This window comes from Rhinichthys klamathensis, unplaced genomic scaffold (assembly GCF_029890125.1).
Source record: "Rhinichthys klamathensis goyatoka isolate OS25496 unplaced genomic scaffold, OSU_Roscu_1.1 h1tg000295l_1, whole genome shotgun sequence".
Classification (NCBI taxonomy): domain Eukaryota; kingdom Metazoa; phylum Chordata; class Actinopteri; order Cypriniformes; family Leuciscidae; genus Rhinichthys; species Rhinichthys klamathensis.
The window spans coordinates 655,685-675,228 of record NW_026606814.1 but is presented as its reverse complement, the minus strand read 5'-3'; the positions used below and the strand labels follow the sequence as shown (position 1 = coordinate 675,228).

Sequence of the window (19,544 nt, the reverse complement as noted above, 5' to 3'; positions counted from 1 at the left end):
GCAGGAAAGACTAATAAGAATATCATTAAAGGGAAACAAAATTATATAACTGAGCAGTAAAAGAGAAAAAAATGTAACCAAAAAATGCTTTTACAGGCACTTTTAATATATATTACATATTTGATGTTTAAAAAGTATGTTATGTTTTTGTGGAAAGAGCAAAAAGGGAAGAGAGAAAAAAGTCAGGAAGCACTAAGATAAACGTGTTTCCTGAACATTTTCAGAAGTAATCAGACCACCATCTGATCTACAACCCGTGAATAGACAGCACAGAGAGGACAGGTACGAGACTTCTACTTCTACTGTTACTCTGATACAACTCAGTCTTTAAAAAATAGATTAGTGTTTATTTTATATGAATATTTGAAAATGTTTCGTACGTATTTTATATGTTGTTAAATATTTTTTAATTAAATATATATACACACACAAAAGATTCACTGCAGTATGAAAATCTTTTGGTTTTGATATGAATTGCAACAAATACGAATATTTTCTCTATTTTTCATTCAGTCTTGATTCAAGTAATCAATTCCTTGTCTTTTAATGACTCAAAACTCTAGCTCTTTTAATGACTCTTTTTTTCCTTCAAACTTCACTTCTTCCAAAAATACAATATAAAATACATATGTTAATGGCACATAATGGTAAAAATATTATTTTTCATAATTGTATATTATGTTTCATTGCATATGGCAAACTTATGCAATGTTAATTTTCAGCACTTTCAGTTCCCTCTAGTTGTACTCCACTATTCCCGCTTTTGCACCATAAAATTACCCAACATTTTTCATAACATTTTTTTTTTTTATTCAGGTTTACGAACCTGTCACAACCAACTTTCCATTATTATAATTTTGTTTTTAGTTTACGAAATTGCCAGATGTTTTCGAGAAAGTTTTTGATTATGTCTGCCCTCAGCAAATTGGGGATTTCAATGTTTATTTGTAATCAAAAGAGTTTTATTTCTCTGTTGATTCAGCCTTCAGTTCCCGTTTGCAGTGGTTATACAAAAGTGTAGGATTCAGTTTCTGTGGTCTGACTTCTCACTCTCTATCCCTCTTTTTTTCTCTACTGACATTTTCCCAAAAGAAAGGAGAGACATATACAAGATAGCGTGAGAGACGAGTGAATCTCGTGCCCACTGTTTTACTTGCATGTCTCACTTCTCTGAAGAACATCATGAAGAACATCACAGCATCCACAGACAACTATTGGGTAAGTGATAGTTGGCATCAAAAAACTAGCAAGTAATTAGGAAAATAACAAAATATTGAAAAGTCCTTTGCTCTGTTATACAGTACACAGATTATGACTACGAAAACAGTTCTTTCAATGGAGACGATGTCCATGGTGATGCCGTTGCTGCCCCCTGCAGTCTGAAGGAAACATGGGAGTTTCTTGGTCGCTTTGCCCCTATAGCTTACATCCTAGTTTTTATCCTGGCGCTAGTTGGTAACGTTCTAGTGCTGTGTGTGATCCGCCGCTATCGGCAGTCTCGACACAGTCCCTGCTCCTTCTCACTGACAGACACCTTCCTGCTCCATTTAGCCATCTCTGACCTCCTTCTGGCTGTCACGTTGCCATTTTTCGCTGTCGAGTGGATCAACGGATGGGTGTTTGGCGTGTTCATGTGTAAATTAGCTGGAACGGTGTTCTCGCTGAATGTCTATTGTGGCGTGCTATTCCTGGCCTGCATCAGCTTTGACCGATACTTGGCCATCGTACATGCCATCAATATCAGCTGGAGACGCAAGACCTGCCACGCTCAGCTGGCCTGCGCCATCATCTGGGTCGTCTGCTTTGGATTGGCCATGGTGGACATGCTCTACCGGGAAGTGGTGGAAATATATGGAATGAATAGGTGGATGTGCCAGATAGTGTATTCACAAGAGAGCTTCCAGCAATGGCAGATCGGCATGCAGCTGGTTAGCTTGATTCTTGGATTCGTAATTCCCCTACTGGTCATGCTGTATTGCTACCTTCGCATTTTCAAAGCACTGTGTCACGCCACGCGCAGGCAGAAACGGCGCTCTCTGAGGCTCATCGTCTCATTGGTTATTGTGTTTGTGGTCAGTTGGGCACCTTATAATGCCCTGCGGCTTACCGACAGCCTGCAGACGCTCGGGGTCATTGCGAAAAGCTGTGGGCTGAACAAGGTGCTGGATGTGGGCATTCTGGTGACTGAAAGCCTGGGGCTGGCACATTGCGCTTTAAATCCACTACTCTACGGCCTTGTGGGGGTAAAGTTCCGTCGTGAGCTCGCCCATATGTGCAAGGCTGCTTTAGGACCCCAGGGCTGCCTCGGATTAGCAGGATGGGCAAACGGTCGGGGGTCAACCAACCGCAGGCCTACTGGATCATTCAGCTCAGTTGACAGTGAGAATACCTCGTACTTCTCTGTCATGGCCTGAAAAGAGAGCAAGTGACATTAACAAGAGAAGAAGTGATGGTTGTTTTTATTTGGAATTGGAAAGGAACCCCGATTTCAGTTTGTATAGTCTGAGTGATATTAAAACCGAACCTTTCCATGTTCTCATTTTTAAAAGCATTGCATTGTCTAATACATCAGCACGTTTATTTTAAAATCCATTTGATTTAGGAGACTTTGTCATACATTTTTTACAAAATTTTGTTACATCAGCAAATCTGCTTTTTTTTTCCTGGTGGTTGTAAAAATGACAGTGAATCATCCCGAGTTGTCTGGGTTTAGTGTTACAAAAAAGGAACTGAAAACATGTTTTCAGACTCCATATCCTCTTTCTTTATTTTTCTTTCTTTATAAATACTCTTAACATGTAATACTGTAACATCAAATTGAGCTTTGTTTATGTTTTTATTAATCTGTTTTTTGAGATTTAAGAAGAGGAACATCATGACAGGATGTCTTGTCCTAATGTAATTTTTGTAAAACGTTTTTATTGGTATTTTTGTACTGTGCTGCCTCCTCTGATAAAGTGTAGGTTCCATTAAAATTGTAATAAAGATTATGTGACTCACTTCCTTTATGTTTCTTGTTCAGCTGTAGATTGGGAGGATGTTAAACTCTGAAGATGCATTTTATTCTGAGAATGACTGCAGCCACAAAGGAAACAGAGCAATATGTGTGTTTTTTTCCCAATGCTATTAAAATGACCTCTTTTACAGAGCGTTGTGTAAGTGTTTATATTTACTACTAGTACAATTAAATAAATGTAAATTTTTGACATGAAAACGTTATATATATATATATATATATATATATATATATATATATAAGTATATGAGTATATATGAGTACCGGTATGAGTATAAGGATTTAGCTAAAAGCAAGTCTGGAGATTCAGCACCGCGGCTGAGAGCATTTGTATCTGCTGAGCAACAGCTCTGAAGATTTAAAAGTTTCCTTCTGTGGCTGTTAGTTAATGTCAATTTCTGCTAACCAGCCAAACTCTGAACCCATTATAGCAAGTAGCATGACTCATTGGCATTGGAGTGACATAAACTTAAGCCTTTTTGCCTGTTAAATAATGGCCAAGCCAAGCCCTAATGATTCATCACACCCAAATGTCATGATTCAATAAAGAAAATGCCGGACAGAAAGCTGTGGTCTTTACTCTTTTTTTTTATTATTGTTTTTCTGAGTAAGTATTATTGCTGAGTTTCACCATTAAATTAATAGAGACAATAGTTTAGTCTTCCTTAACTTCTACTGTATGAATATGAGATGAAATGACCCAAAACCTTTCTGTATGTTTTGAGATGCTACCTTGTCAGCTGTTTCTGTAAATATTCATTTATGTAGGCCTATTATATGTAACCATTTTTGCATATTGTATTGTATCATTTTTATGTGAATAAAAACCTCTTGCTATTATACAATGGAGAAGAAATAAGATTATGAATATTGTTTTTTTATTGACCTCATTTGATATTTTTATTATTTCTTTTTTTATTGTCAATAATCTCCAATGCTCCAAAAATAATAATAGAGATATACACACTCTTTTTCAAAGAAAAAAAAGTTACTATGCTATATATTGGAACTCTTTGAGAAATGATTTTCTTTCTTTCTTTCTTTGGACGAAGGTTTATAATGTTAATTGTAGCGATAGTACGCACGTATAAATATAATTAATTATTATTCATAACAGATTATGATCAATAATTAATAATTGAATTATCTTCAGAATTTACTGTAGCAAAATCAATAATATGATCAGTTTATCAGTTCATCCAATGAACGGAAAGCATAAACAATTATTAATTCTAGGAAATATAATATCTTCTTGGCCAAGAAAGACTGATTCCCAGCTAACAGCTAAATTAAGAAATAAATCAAGGGTCAAAGCATAGGTAACTTAGATCGAAGTTCAAGACAATAAATCGGTAAGCACATATCACAAGTAATGCTTCTCTTTTCAAATACAAACAATACTTTATTGATTATAAGCCTATGGCTAACACACAAAACAAATATCTAACACAAACACACGCACACGCATTCATACAAGTTGAAGAAAGACAGAGAGTGAGGAAGAATGAGTTTTAGGAGTTAGATGGTGAGATTCCCAAGATTCTATGCACTTATAAGACACAACCTGAACGAAGAATCAATAATTAATTTCACCCTTTTATCGTTTCTTAGGCGGGTGATTCAATTTTATATTAAACACCAGTTAAGAGTCTGGAGGCGTTACTTGCTTGTCCTTTGCGTTGCTTTTGGGATTCTCCTTTTTGTCGTAAAGGGGGTTTCCCGGTCCGTTGGTTGGCTGGCTGTCTCGTGCCTGGATAGATGTCTTGGGGCGGCCAATCACGTGGTGTGTTGGCGCGGATGAATGAAAGTCTTTGAAGTTGAAAGCTGGTTTTGCAGTTGAAACGTTAAAACGAAACTTTGCAGCAAAACTTAACTTAGAACCGAGACTTTTAACGGAAAAGAAACAAACTAAGAAAAGAAAGGAAAGTGAGACGAGATGGCTTCAATTAAATCTGTTTTAACCCATATCTTGATTTGGGTCATTTGTCTCTGCGTCTACATGGTTACAACCATCGTCGGCTCCACCCGGCGTCGGGCATCACAAGAGCTTAGAGAGCGAGTCCAGAGAGCTTTTCCCGAGAGCGTTCAGAGCGCATCACAAGAGCGCAAGAGCGCATCACAAGAGAGAGGATCACAAGAGAGCAAGACCAGAGCGTTCAGAGAGAGCTTCTGTGTTCGGGTCTAAGGTTTTAAAGTCAAAATGTTTGTCCCGCCTCCAGGAGGAATTTGGAATTCGGACAATAAGATACTATATGGTTATTTGAAAAGGGGGTCTATTCTACCCCCCCTCCCCTTCTCTCATCGCGAATCATGTGTCATCTGTGGTCTCATTGTTCTGCAGGCCTTAGCAGAGAGAACAAGAGGCAACAGTTTAGACATTATTACTATTATAAGAACATAAACATTTTTACACAGATTTCAATCAAGCCATCTTTTGAATTAAAAACATACGAGCATAATGATAGGAAACACGACACTTTCATTCCAGTATCTCTAATATTCAAAACAATTACATGACTTGTATGGCATTTAAGCATATGAGAGACACACACATATATTGTAGAAACAACATATAATCAAAGTCCATCGAGAATTGTCCTGGGATGAGTTTTATTGGTATTGGAGAATTGGAGGAAAGTCCTTATGTGTGTGTGTGTATCCTTATGGTCAGCGTCGCATCCGTGGTGTTTACCACGTGAGGGTTCAGTTCGCAATAATTGTCTTCAAGACAAAGGGTATTTTGTATGCAAGTCCACTTTTTCAGCCTTAAGGAGTTATAATAATTGATGAGGGGAAAACTAGCTCGGGATCCTGAATGGTTCAGTCTGTTTAGTCGCAGGGGTCAGGTGACTCCTTGTTAGGGCCTCTTGTTTCAATATTTCTGAACAGATCTGTTCTTGCCAAATTATAAAACATTGACAACATTCTTCCTTTAGTTAAGCAACAAAAGGTCTTCTTGGCTCATAGCCTCAGGGATAATTTGGAATATGCAGCCCCTTGTGTTTGATTATGTACGAACGCTTCCCTCGTGTTTGGTACATTCTCAATGTTGCTACATATCCCCCCTTCGGTCGATGATGGGTTGAGGAGAAGACATCATTGAACGCTGGAGAAACGGGTAGAGGAAGCAAACACACACAGCAAACAACAAGACAACACCTCCATGACTGGTCACTTTACTGGTGCAGGGCATTAGATTATCTAGGCCTAAACAGGTTCACTCTCTCAAAATAGTCAATCACGTTGAATAAAGTTTAGTTCAATTTTAGGACCGTTATTCTAGTTTGTTTTGGTACGGTAATTGATCAACTTTGTGACTAAATTTGATTTGTTTGTTTTATTCTCTTCTAAATTGTTCTAGGTTTAGACCAATTTACCTTTCAATTTGTGATACGAATGATGCAGGGAGTTCTCTGGCTCACATTCGTTTTAAGGTGACTTACAAATATAGGAGTGGTGTGTCAATCCTATTATTGTGACCTTGACCCTTATGGGGTGGACAGGCATTTTACCTAATAAAAGAAAAAGGAAAGGAAGGAAGAAGTAAAACAAAACAAAGCAGTTGAGTGTTCCTGATATGATTTATAACTACGGTTGCGCAGCTAAGGTGTCAGGTATCATGATGTAGTGAGAGGTGTTCTCAGGTGTACTTGTTGGATGGGTAGTTACCATGTTTCCTATGGTAAGTGTAGCTAAGTTGTTAAGCTAGATTCTGAAGTTAGTTTCTACCTGTGGGGGAAAACATATTTGTTGAATGTTTTGCACGGTAGAGGTGGTTAACTTCTGTATGTAAGTGGGTATGTTAGGGGTGTCGTGTAGTGCATGTATGTATGTATGTATGGTCAGATCTGTCTCAGTCTGTTTTGCTCCCCCCCTTTTGCTTGATGGCTTAGCTTTGATGAGCTTGTTGCATCTTTGCCTTGGAAAAGGGCTCTTCTGTGATCTGCTGGGGGTCAATCCAGTAAGGCAGGAAGTTCTCTGGCAGACATTGGGAGGTAGTTTGGCACGGATGTGTGAAGATGTAGTGCGAAACTTGGTCTCCGTTGTTGCATTCCTCCGATGATGCCTTCTGGTTGTGACAGACTTTCTGACCTTCTGTGCATACTGTTGTTGCTGTAGCACACACGTGGTTCTTGAGTTTGGAGCTCGTTTGGTGGTTTCTTTATGAGTGATGGGTAGCCAGGATGGTGTTTTCTGGTACCTCTGGGTGTTTGTCAGTGGTTGACTGTGAGAGGCCACTTTGTTCTGTGTTGTTGTAGAGCAAGTGGTCTTCATGTTCATTATGAAGGTGTATCAGATGAAACGGTGGTCTTCCGTTCCATCGCCATCCTGTTCGTCATCCATGTTTACTTCATTTCCGATGAAAACTTTCAGTTGCCTCATTAGTTGCTCCGTGTCTTCTGAGGGTAAACTGTCTGGTTCTTGGGCATACTCAGTGCTGTGTTTAACTGAGTGGTGCCAAGGTGGGTTTCGTTGTTGAGTACCCACATGGAGTGCTTTTGGATGCCTTGGTTGATGGCTTTTGGATGTCCAGTTAGGTTTCCAGTGGTTTCCTTCTTGTGGGTTACTTGAGAAGCGTGGCTGGTCCCATGGCATTTCCATGCGGTTAGTGTAGTAGGTGTCAGCGACATGGGAGTCACGTTCTCTGTGCTCCTTACGAAGGACTGTGGTATTGTCATGCCACTGGGTGTCTTCCAGTGCAAGGCTTGTGTCTTGGCTGATGGAGTTTGACACTGTGGATGTTTTCAAACCTTTCTTTGAGTTCATCTTTTGTTTGATGTAGGCCTTGTGTGTCAGGTCACGTAGCTGTTGAATTGTCATTGTGCCTGGGCAGGCCATGATGCCAAGATGATGACTCAATCCGGGGTGCAGGTTTCTCAGGAAGAAGGTTTTGAAGTTCACATCCTCTTCAAGTTCAGGTTTGTTATGTGCACCTAAGTAGGCTTGTCGAAAGCGGTGGTAGTAGGCTTGGGGAGTCTCTTGTCGACCTTGTTTGGTTTCCATAGCGATTAACACACCGTGTTCCGACTCTGGGCCTGTGAATTCTTTAATCAGTGTCTCACATAGCAGCTGGTAGTTTGACTTGACATGAGCAGGTTTTCGGTCTAGGAAGCTTCGTACCTCTGGACTGGATGTGGATCTGAGGAGGTAGAATCTGTCTCTGTCAGTCATATGTGGTCTCACCTCTAGGTGGAAGTTGATATCTCTGATGTAGGTCTGGATGTCGGGACCCTCTGTGGAGTTCGGGTTGAACTGAGTGATATTCTTCACCAGCTGGTTGAGATCTTTAAAGGTCATCCCCTGTGCAGCTTTGGAGTCTGCCTGGATGAGCTCTCTTCGTTTGTTAGCAGGGAAGAGTTCAGGGGTGAAGGCCTGTGACGTTTTTGGTTGTGGCCATTCACTTCTTTCACTGTATGCCAGTTCTTGGATGGAGGACTCTGTTCTGCTCAGCAGGGGTGATGCTGAGGGAGGTCTCTCCCTTCTTGGCTCTGGTTTCTGTTGGAAAATGTGCTGGAGTTCATCTCTGACCGCGTAGAGCTCGTCGTTGGCGTCATCTCGCTGTTGGGTCAGATGGTCCATTTCAGCGCTGCACCTTTCCATGTGGTCTTTCAGAGCATTAATTTCAGAGTTCTTATCTTTAATGTCAGCTTTGGATTTCTCTAGCTGATGTTCAGCAGACTGCAGTTGGTTTACCAGGTGCTTTTGGACAGTCTTTAATTCTAGTTTGTCACGTTCAGTGACTGCAAGGGCTTCTTGGAGCTTGTCAACTTGTTTCTTTGTTTCTTGCTCCGCTTCGTCAGGCACTTTGAGTTTGTCTTGAGCTTTCGCTTTGAGCTGGTCTGTGCAGTGTTGAGTGTGCATCAGCTCTCTCAGGAACTCAGTGGTCTGACACTTGAAGTCGTCCTGGACTTTCACTTCCAGCTTGTCTATGCGGCTCTGGGCACGTGTCAGCTCCTCCTGAAGGTGGGTGATGTGCTTGTCGCTTAGTTTCAGCTGGGCTGTGAAGGCATTGCTTAAGGAACAGGTTATTTTGGTTAGTTCCACGTGGTTGTGGTTGTGGCTTGAATCATGTGTCAGGAATCTTCTCAGAATTATGATTATTATTAAAAATAATAACAGTTCAATTGTCTTTGGTGTGAGGCAGTCTGTAATGCCTCTGAGCCAGGCGTCCACGTCATCCCTTTGGGCACTGGGGTTCGTCGTCCATGACATGTTGGCACGCTGGGTGAAGAGACTGACACAGATCTGTGTGGGGTATAAGCCTATATGTGGTTGAACAGCTAAGTGTCGTTTCAGTGATGATACACTAATAGTGAAATGTTGTAATGTCTACGTGTTGGTCTCAGTGTAGACAGGTAGGCTAGTGATGGGGAAACTTCGTCACTCAACTGAGTGAGGGAAAGAGAGAGAAAAAGGTTAAAACAAATCTCAATTTGTAAAGGGTTTTTTTTTTTCAATGGGAGAAATATTTTTACTAAATATTTTCTATCAATGAAAAGCTGGTTTCAGCTCGTGATGTGAGGACTACGTCACTCAACTGAGTATGGGAAAAAGAGAGAAAAGTTAACCAATTTCAATGAGAGAAAAAAAACAAGAAAGAAAATTCTTAACTAAGGGAAATATTATTTATCTCGTAAATGCTTCCTATCAAAGAGAATCTGTTTCCAGAAAGGTAAACAATATTATTGTTTATGTTTACAACGAAAAATAATACAATAATAATGCTGATACCTCTTTTCTGAGTTTGACAGGATTGACACCACACACCGTCAGTTGGACCGCTTACAGCAGGGATGCTTTGAAGGCGACGGTTGCTCAACACTTGTCTCTGTTAATTGATCTTGGATGAGATGTCAAATTGTAAATTGCGTAAATAGATGCAGGGAGAGTATGGAGAACAGAGGGGGTTTGATTAAAAAATCAAATACCTAATGATTTCTTTGGAAAGATTGTCTTTCTCTTTCTTTTGAATCGGTTGATGGTTCTCCCAGGTATGTTCCCTACAAGTGCGAAGAATGGGATGGAGTAAAGCAGGACAGCACAGGAAAGATGTGAGAAGGGAAGGAGGGAAGGAGATTGGATCCACAAATGGCTGGAGCCTTTTGTCGAACTACGAGTATAGAATTGACAGTTGCCAAACAACTAAACATTCACAAATAAACTTTTGTAAGAGAGGGTTATCTCTGATTTATTTGAAACTCGTAGTGAGATACCAATGTCTCCTTTTGAGGCTCAGGTGTGTCACTTCCAAGCAAAAAGGAAGAGGTAATGAAGATGAAAGAAAGTAATAATGATAGTGGACAAAATAAGAAAGGAAAATTAAATAAAGGGGGTAAATGAATAAGTAAAATAGATTGGTTAAGTTTATAACCACAACTGAAATAAATGAGAAAAGGAGGATACAACGCAATAACAATAAGAAGCAAGTATGAGTCTAACAATATTTTGTAATAGGGAAAATGTTGGTGGAATAAGTTCTTAACTTTCAAAGTTTAAGACTTATTTGCCTGTGATTAGATCTAAAAGAGAAATTTAGAAATTATGAAATTAGATTTATTCAAAATAAATCGAGAAATCATTAGAAATTACCTGTTAAGAAAAATATAATTTTAATTTAATAATTCCCTTTAAAAAAAATCAAATTCGAACTTGACAATTAATAATCATAAACCAGTATTTTCTTTTGCAAGTAAAATGCAGGTAAAGGAATTAATAATTGCAAACGACTTCCTTTTCACGGAAAATATGGGTTAAGTAAGATATGGGAAAGGTAAATAAGACAGAAGAAAAGACCAACAGGTGTAAAGTCAAGGTGTTTAAATGGTTAAATCACTTTAACGTTGTTCAAACAGACACTATTTAACCATTGAGGTTAATACTACTGATAACCGTAAATAATGCTAAAGGCGTTAGCATATAGGCCTCACTGTAAACAACTGCTTTGGTTAGCTTGGCAAAGGGCTAGCTAGCTTAGCCACCAAAAGGGTTTGTTTACACTGTGGCTCTGATCATGCGAGAGGTCGGAGTTCCCCCGGAAGCGTTGGTAAAGACTTCCGTGTCACGATCGTAACTATAGCGACCAAACAAACTCTAGTGGGCAACCATGTGAATTGCAACAGTTAGGAAACAGTTACGCATGTTACATGAAATGTCGGCGCATTTCAACAATGTTCATAGAATATGCATGTACAGTAACAGTCGATCATATTACGGGAAATGTCGGCGCATTTCAAACTGTACAAAAATACACCACTCGTAGCTTTAGCTGGTTTTACGACGTGGGGTTCACTCAGTTTATTAGGAGTGATATTAACTTTAAGCAAGCGACAGCTTTGCGTTATAATAGATGGAACGATGACGACCTCGGCAGATCGTCTCTGTGCAAGTTTATCTGGGCACATGAACAACAGGGTTCTTCACGTTAACTGTTGGTTAAGTTCCACGTCAAGCTTTACTTGAACACAATTTTAAAATGACTCTTATTCAATTACATTCGGACACACGCAGTGTTTACCCGAGAATTCATTGAACAGGCACCAACATACAAGCAAACATAGACAAACAGCTGTTTATTACTAGGATTGCAATGGGACACGCATTGACAATCAGATAAATATAACTGCTTCTATGTTTATCACGGGTCGCAGTGGAACACGCACTGTGAGTCGGATAAAAATATATAACGTTAGATGAGGAACACGCTCATCGCTCTGTGAGGAGAATATTCGTTCTTATATAGTTATTTTAATTACTGCAGTATAATTTTGTTAAGCTCTCTGGCTGATACACACACATGTATAGCTTTGACAGACGCTGGAACACGCAGACGTCAGTAAGCTATAATCAAGGTATTTCAGAAATTGAGGAACACGCTCAATTCTCACCTTATTGTTGTGTGATATTTTATATCTTGGGTTATTTTACTGCAGTTGAAAAAATAACATATATGGAGGCAGACAGATTAACAGCTCTTTCTGGGGTGCGTCTCTCAAGCAGCAGATTCATTCAAACAGGGCGCGCGCTGCGCGCTCTCCATCCGTCACACACAGACTTTCGCAGGTTCGGATCTTGCATCCGCACAATATGAAAAGATAAATTACTTCGTATATGCTTACAATTTAGGTTAAACTGCCCGCATTCTCCACCATAAATAATGTAGCGATAGTACGCACGTATAAATATAATTAATTATTATTCATAACAGATTATGATCAATAATTAATAATTGAATTATCTTCAGAATTTACTGTAGCAAAATCAATAATATGATCAGTTTATCAGTTCATCCAATGAACGGAAAGCATAAACAATTATTAATTCTAGGAAATATAATATCTTCTTGGCCAAGAAAGACTGATTCCCAGCTAACAGCTAAATTAAGAAATAAATCAAGGGTCAAAGCATAGGTAACTTAGATCGAAGTTCAAGACAATAAATCGGTAAGCACATATCACAAGTAATGCTTCTCTTTTCAAATACAAACAATACTTTATTGATTATAAGCCTATGGCTAACACACAAAACAAATATCTAACACAAACACACGCACACGCATTCATACAAGTTGAAGAAAGACAGAGAGTGAGGAAGAATGAGTTTTAGGAGTTAGATGGTGAGATTCCCAAGATTCTATGCACTTATAAGACACAACCTGAACGAAGCATCAATAATTAATTTCACCCTTTTATCGTTTCTTAGGCGGGTGATTCAATTTTATATTAAACACCAGTTAAGAGTCTGGAGGCGTTACTTGCTTGTCCTTTGCGTTGCTTTGGGGATTCTCCTTTTTGTCGTAAAGGGGGTTTCCCGGTCCGTTGGTTGGCTGGCTGTCTCGTGCCTGGATAGATGTCTTGGGGCGGCCAATCACGTGGTGTGTTGGCGCGGATGAATGAAAGTCTTTGAAGTTGAAAGCTGGTTTTGCAGTTGAAACGTTAAAACGAAACTTTGCAGCAAAACTTAACTTAGAACCGAGACTTTTAACGGAAAAGAAACAAACTAAGAAAAGAAAGGAAAGTGAGACGAGATGGCTTCAATTAAATCTGTTTTAACCCATATCTTGATTTGGGTCATTTGTCTCTGCGTCTACATGGTTACAACCATCGTCGGCTCCACCCGGCGTCGGGCATCACAAGAGCTTAGAGAGCGAGTCCAGAGAGCTTTTCCCGAGAGCGTTCAGAGCGCATCACAAGAGCGCAAGAGCGCATCACAAGAGAGAGGATCACAAGAGAGCAAGACCAGAGCGTTCAGAGAGAGCTTCTGTGTTCGGGTCTAAGGTTTTAAAGTCAAAATGTTTGTCCCGCCTCCAGGAGGAATTTGGAATTCGGACAATAAGATACTATATGGTTATTTGAAAAGGGGGTCTATTCTACCCCCCCTCCCCTTCTCTCATCGCGAATCATGTGTCATCTGTGGTCTCATTGTTCTGCAGGCCTTAGCAGAGAGAACAAGAGGCAACAGTTTAGACATTATTACTATTATAAGAACATAAACATTTTTACACAGATTTCAATCAAGCCATCTTTTGAATTAAAAACATACGAGCATAATGATAGGAAACACGACACTTTCATTCCAGTATCTCTAATATTCAAAACAATTACATGACTTGTATGGCATTTAAGCATATGAGAGACACACACATATATTGTAGAAACAACATATAATCAAAGTCCATCGAGAATTGTCCTGGGATGAGTTTTATTGGTATTGGAGAATTGGAGGAAAGTCCTTATGTGTGTGTGTGTATCCTTATGGTCAGCGTCGCATCCGTGGTGTTTACCACGTGAGGGTTCAGTTCGCAATAATTGTCTTCAAGACAAAGGGTATTTTGTATGCAAGTCCACTTTTTCAGCCTTAAGGAGTTATAATAATTGATGAGGGGAAAACTTGCTCGGGATCCTGAATGGTTCAGTCTGTTTAGTCGCAGGGGTCAGGTGACTCCTTGTTAGGGCCTCTTGTTTCAATATTTCTGAACAGATCTGTTCTTGCCAAATTATAAAACATTGACAACATTCTTCCTTTAGTTAAGCAACAAAAGGTCTTCTTGGCTCATAGCCTCAGGGATAATTTGGAATATGCAGCCCCTTGTGTTTGATTATGTACGAACGCTTCCCTCGTGTTTGGTACATTCTCAATGTTGCTACATAATGTTTCTTGAATTAATAAAAAAGGAAGGGGGAGGGGGGCCACACAATATAGCGAAACAAATCAATTTGAGTGTGTAACATGCACAAAATTTACTTTTTTACATGTAGCCTATGCTTTGAGTTTGTGCCAGTTTGCTGCCATCTGGTGAAAAAAGAAAAATAACATGACTTCATGTCAGGTCAGGTCAAAATCAATGTTATGACAATAATGGCCAGTAGATAGCTGAAGCGTTTATGCAGCTTCTATTGTTTTGGGGTTTTTTTGGGGGGGGGGGGGTTTAAGATATGTTTATAGCCTGCACAATGATATGACTGAAACCATGATCTTAGGCCTCTGTTTAAGCTGAACTTGCCAAGAGCTTACACCATAATGATAATAAGTTGCTAAATGTTTATTTTTTTTTAAATAGACACACCATCATTAAAAAGAAGCCAAAACAGATTAGGAATGAATTAAACCGGACAAAGAAGGATGGGTTCATAGAAATTAAATATACGCCAATTAATGCTCAAGTTGTAGACAAGTGTTAAGACTGTATAAGAAGAGATGTCTTAAACGAGAGGGTTAGATGATCAGCTGGCATCTCGCCTTCATTGCTTGAAACAATAAAGTCAATTCTTTTGACACCTGGAACTCCTGACTTGAGACTCTTGACTTCTGCCACGACACCACTTGCTGTGAACGAATTCTACATTTTCGACATTTTCCAACTATTATTATTTAGTTTAGTATTCATTTTTAAAATCATTTTGAAGTGCCATTTTGCAATAAACTGTTCAGATTGCATATCTAAAAGTCACCAAAGTTTTTAACCACCCAGATTAAGAAAACACATTATTTAACTATTTTGTTATTTATTAAATAAACAATGGTCAAAAATGACTGAACAGACCAGGGGCCTGATGTATAAACGTTGCGTACGCACAAAATGGGCATAGAAATATGCGTACGCATTTTTCCACGCACATATCGGGATTTATAAAAAATAAACTTGGCGTAAATAAGTGCGCACCGTAAGGATGCTCTTGACCGTGCGTACGCACATTCTGGAGACAAAGGGAATTGGCGACACAGATGGTGAGGTAGTGAACTGAAGTTAGATTGTAGAAAATAAATGTGAGAAGAACGATTATAAGAACTAATGACAATTAATTTTCACTCCATTTCATACGTTATATCCACATTATCATGAAGATTAAATCCAACAGTGTTATTTGTGCCGATTGTTTTAGGCTATATACATCTAGTAAAATCCAAACGTAATTCAAAATGTATAAAAAAATAATAATAATAATCAGCGCTGCTTTACAGTCACATTGTCCACAACGGGAGCGCAGGAGGACATGGCGCGACTACATGTGATACAGAATAGCATGAAATACCCTTTTATTAGAGAACTGCAGAACACAGTGTAAAAAGGAAATATTTTCCTTAATGTACATATATCATAAAATGTCAAAGTCTGCAAATACAGTCATGAAGCACAATCGCTACTCATCATCGGTCCTAACTACGGTGTTCATTACAAAACCGTCAAGAAGCATGTGTTCACAATAACATTTTAAATAAATAAAAGAATGATTTAAACTGTTACTTCTGATATAAACATTTAGACTAAATATTCTCATTAATGGAGTTTCACTTAAACTAGCTACATGAAATCATTACTGAGAAGTTACAAAAAATATATATTCAATAAATAGAAATAGACCTGTGGATTGTGGAAATTGTGGATGCAATGCTTTTGAACACTTTTCTCTCTTCCATGCTGTGTTTTAATGTTTTAAATGATAGCTAATAGCAGATTGTCTGGGGAAATTGTTTCGTGCAAATAATGCACAACAAATCTGTTTCCATTAAAAATATAAATCAATTAAAAATACTATTTGGCCAGTGGAAAAGATTGAGAAAAACTTTCTCTGAAATGTATTTTACACTATTTGATTTATTTATTCAAAAACAAGGCAAGGATATAAGCTACTAAAAAAAATATGAATGTAATAATGTGACGGCACATCCGTATTTCGTACCGTTAAACATGGTATCACGTGGATGAATAATCATATGCAAATGACATGCAGATGAGGATATGCATAGTAAAACTAGGCGTTGTAAGCTCCATATATGGTTATTTCGGGGAGGAGACGCGCGTGCGCACAATCTTCCGCTGACTGGGATTTATAAAGTGAATTCTGCGCAGGTTCTGGCGTACGAACGGTTTTATAAATCTGAAAACTTTTTGAAAAATTCTGCCTTATGTGCGTACGCACACTTTAAGGATGAAATCTACGCAAAGTTTTATACATGAGGCCCCAGGGGTCTCATTTATAAAGCGTGCATACGCACAAAACGGGGCTGGAAACGTACGTACGCCAGTTTCCACGCAAAGGTTGTGATCTATAAAAAAACAACTTGACGGGAGAATGTGCGCACCTTTAAGCAAACTTTGAGCAGTGCGTACGCACGTTTTGGAGACGGAGCAGTTTGGCGACATCGATGGTGAGCTGTAGCTAAATGTCTTTTTGGTCACTTTTAGACCGAAAATCTAAAGAAAATTATACATAGGCCTACAGTATACAGAAAGATAATACAAATATAATTTCACTCACCAAGCCTATCACATGAAGCAAACATCCATCCCTTTGTTAAATATCCATCCCTTTGTTCTTTAGTGAAACTGACGCAGCCTATCTAAAACCGTAAATCTTCATTATAATCATAAATACAGTGTTCTGTGAAATATGTTCACAATAACAGTAAAATAAGTCACGGTTTTATAAGTCAGAACATTTGTTTGCGTACGCCATTTTTGGCTTTCAGATGCACGTACACTTTTAGTGAGGATCCTACACAGTTTTATAAATGAGACCCCAGGAGGCCTAAAATAAAACTGGTAGATCCCCTAGCTATTTTCTTCACTGTAGTGTAGACCGTAAGTCACTATATAATAACTCATTGTTAAATCATTGATTGCACAAACTATTAAAACATGAGCTCTGCTGACAATATGCTAATATGCTGAAAAGATTGCCATACCAGTATTTTAAATAATTTAACACAAGACACTTGTTGACTGTTATGACTTCAGTAAGTAATCATAATAAAATAAAACATACCATAACACTTATGAAACAATTTTTTACAGTTACTATTGTAGAACAGTCTTGGATTCAATTAGTCTACAACATGCTCCAGAAAGGTAGGCCTATGTGTGCCATGCATGCATAAATGTAAACACTAACATCAATGGCTAAGAAACTCAGATACTATGGAGCCAGATCAGACTCATTAATAATTCACGCAAAAAATACGATTCACACATGCATAGACAATTTCACATGCATGAAACCTAATTCACGTACACACAAAAAAAAATCACGTGCGTGAAAAAAAAACATATTCACAAAAAGCAATTCACATGCACAAAATAAAATTATATATTCATAAAATACATTTCACAAATGCAAAACACAATTCGTAGATATACAACTGTGCACAAAAACCTTTGAATCTTTAAAATGTACGAGTGTGTCCTTGAATTTGAATGTGCAAATCGTCATTCACGTACGAATCGCCTTGGATGTGTGTGTGTGTATTTTTGAGACTTTCCTGGCAGCGCTTACTCGTAAAACAGAGCAGTCGTACTCTTCAGCCAATCAGATTTAAGCTCATCAATCGACCAATCAGTATCACGTGAGGGCGGGCCTATCTGCATGTTACGTCATCAGCTTTCGACCAGTTCATGGCTGAGCAGAGGTAAGTGCAGTTAATCGTTCATTTCGGTGTTAACTGAAGTTAGAGATCAGTTGAAGCAATAGTTTATGAACTATTAACTGATGTAAGCAAGTGTTGTTGTAATCAGATGTCCCATATCGTGTCAAAAATGAAGAAGGATGATGCTTGTTTTGTTGTATTTTAGACAGCTCTCAGCTACAATCATCACGCAAATGATTGCAAAACAATCATCTGTGGTCAATACCCACCCTAGCTCTCTCAGCACTGGCCTCATCGAGATTGTTCTTATAATGGTGAATAGACCTTTTTAATGAGCACCCAGTGTTTATTTGCTATTTGTGTATGTTGTTAAATTATTATTAACACTTGTTTCCCTGCATTTTTCAGGATTACTCACCTTTGGTGTGACATCTGGATAGCAGTCACAAACATCTTAATCCATGTTGTTTCTTTATTCTCTTTTATACTTTTGTTTTTATGTCTTAATTGGTAACACTTTACTATAACGTTTCATTAGTTAACATGAACTAATAATGAACTGCACGTAAACAGCCTTTAATTATTTTTTGTTAATGTTAATTTCAGCATTTACTAATACTTAATTAAAATCTTGTTAACATTAGTTAATGCACTGTAAAGTAACAATAAACAGCTATATTTTTAACTAATGTTAACAAAGATTATCAAACACCGCAACAAATGTATTGCTCATGGTTAGTTAATATACACTAAGTAATGTTATTGTACCATATTGTAGTGTTACCAATATTCAACATGCATTTCCTTATGTTTTGTGCTGTATTGTCATCTTAAGGTTTTTAAATAAGGTTTTTTATTGTCATCTTAAGGTCTCACAGGACAATATTGTGAAGCTTTAATTTTACTTTGCTTAGTAAAATAGGCAAATCTGATTTTGTGCTGATAAGACAAAGGTACTTGTCATAGAGAGGCAATTAAGATTATGCGACTAAGATTACTCAGTAAACTCTATTCAAATACCATCACTTAATTTCCCACGTCCTCTGTCTGCACCTCTCGTACTATAGGTTGTTACTATTTTAAATATCAGGACAAAATCTGATATGTCCTAACAGAGAGGTCTACTGATGACTGGATTGAACACAATTCATTTGTTCACTTTTCACTTGATGTATTGCACTTATATTTATATACTTTAAAAGCAAAGTAGTGTTACGGATTCAATATTAACTCTACTCAAAGAGAACAAAACTACCCGTAACAATTAACAGGGATCTGATCAACAAGATCCCTGGAGTCCCCGCTCTCACTCCCAAGGCTTCAGAAACAACGGAACAGTCTTATAGTGCAAAAAGTATATTTATTAACATAAGTAGCTAAAGAGCCACAAAGTTCAGGAGGGGGGAAAAGCCAAAACAAATAACAAAACAAAGCTAACTAATTTAAGGATACTAACCTGGAAATCAGATAACAAACAAAAGATACAAAAACTTCCCTCCCTACTTATCAAAAACAGGAGAAAACAAATAATAAATAAAAGAGGCACCCACCTCCCTACCATGCTCCAAAAGGGTTTAACATAATCAATCACAACTTAACATAAGGTTGTGGTTCACATCAAATGTCTTTAACATGTACTAGTAGATCACAGTAACACATCTCTTCA

General features: G+C 38.2%; 1 protein-coding gene across 2 annotated transcripts; it reads left to right on the top strand.

The window, feature by feature from the left end:
* Positions 1 to 252: 252 nt before the first annotated feature.
* Positions 253 to 3,004, top strand: cxcr3.2 (chemokine (C-X-C motif) receptor 3, tandem duplicate 2). 2 transcript variants are annotated; one of them, XM_056269940.1, is made up of 3 exons: positions 253 to 282; positions 1,093 to 1,218; positions 1,302 to 3,004. In XM_056269940.1, exons 2-3 carry the CDS (start codon positions 1,183 to 1,185, stop codon positions 2,412 to 2,414), a joined length of 1,149 nt encoding a protein of 382 aa, XP_056125915.1. In that variant the 5' UTR covers positions 253 to 282; positions 1,093 to 1,182; the 3' UTR covers positions 2,415 to 3,004. The 2 variants fall into 2 exon arrangements, with proteins under 2 accessions (XP_056125915.1, XP_056125914.1); XM_056269939.1 differs by having other exon boundaries at positions 1,093 to 1,228; positions 1,309 to 3,004.
* Positions 3,005 to 19,544: the final 16,540 nt, after the last annotated feature.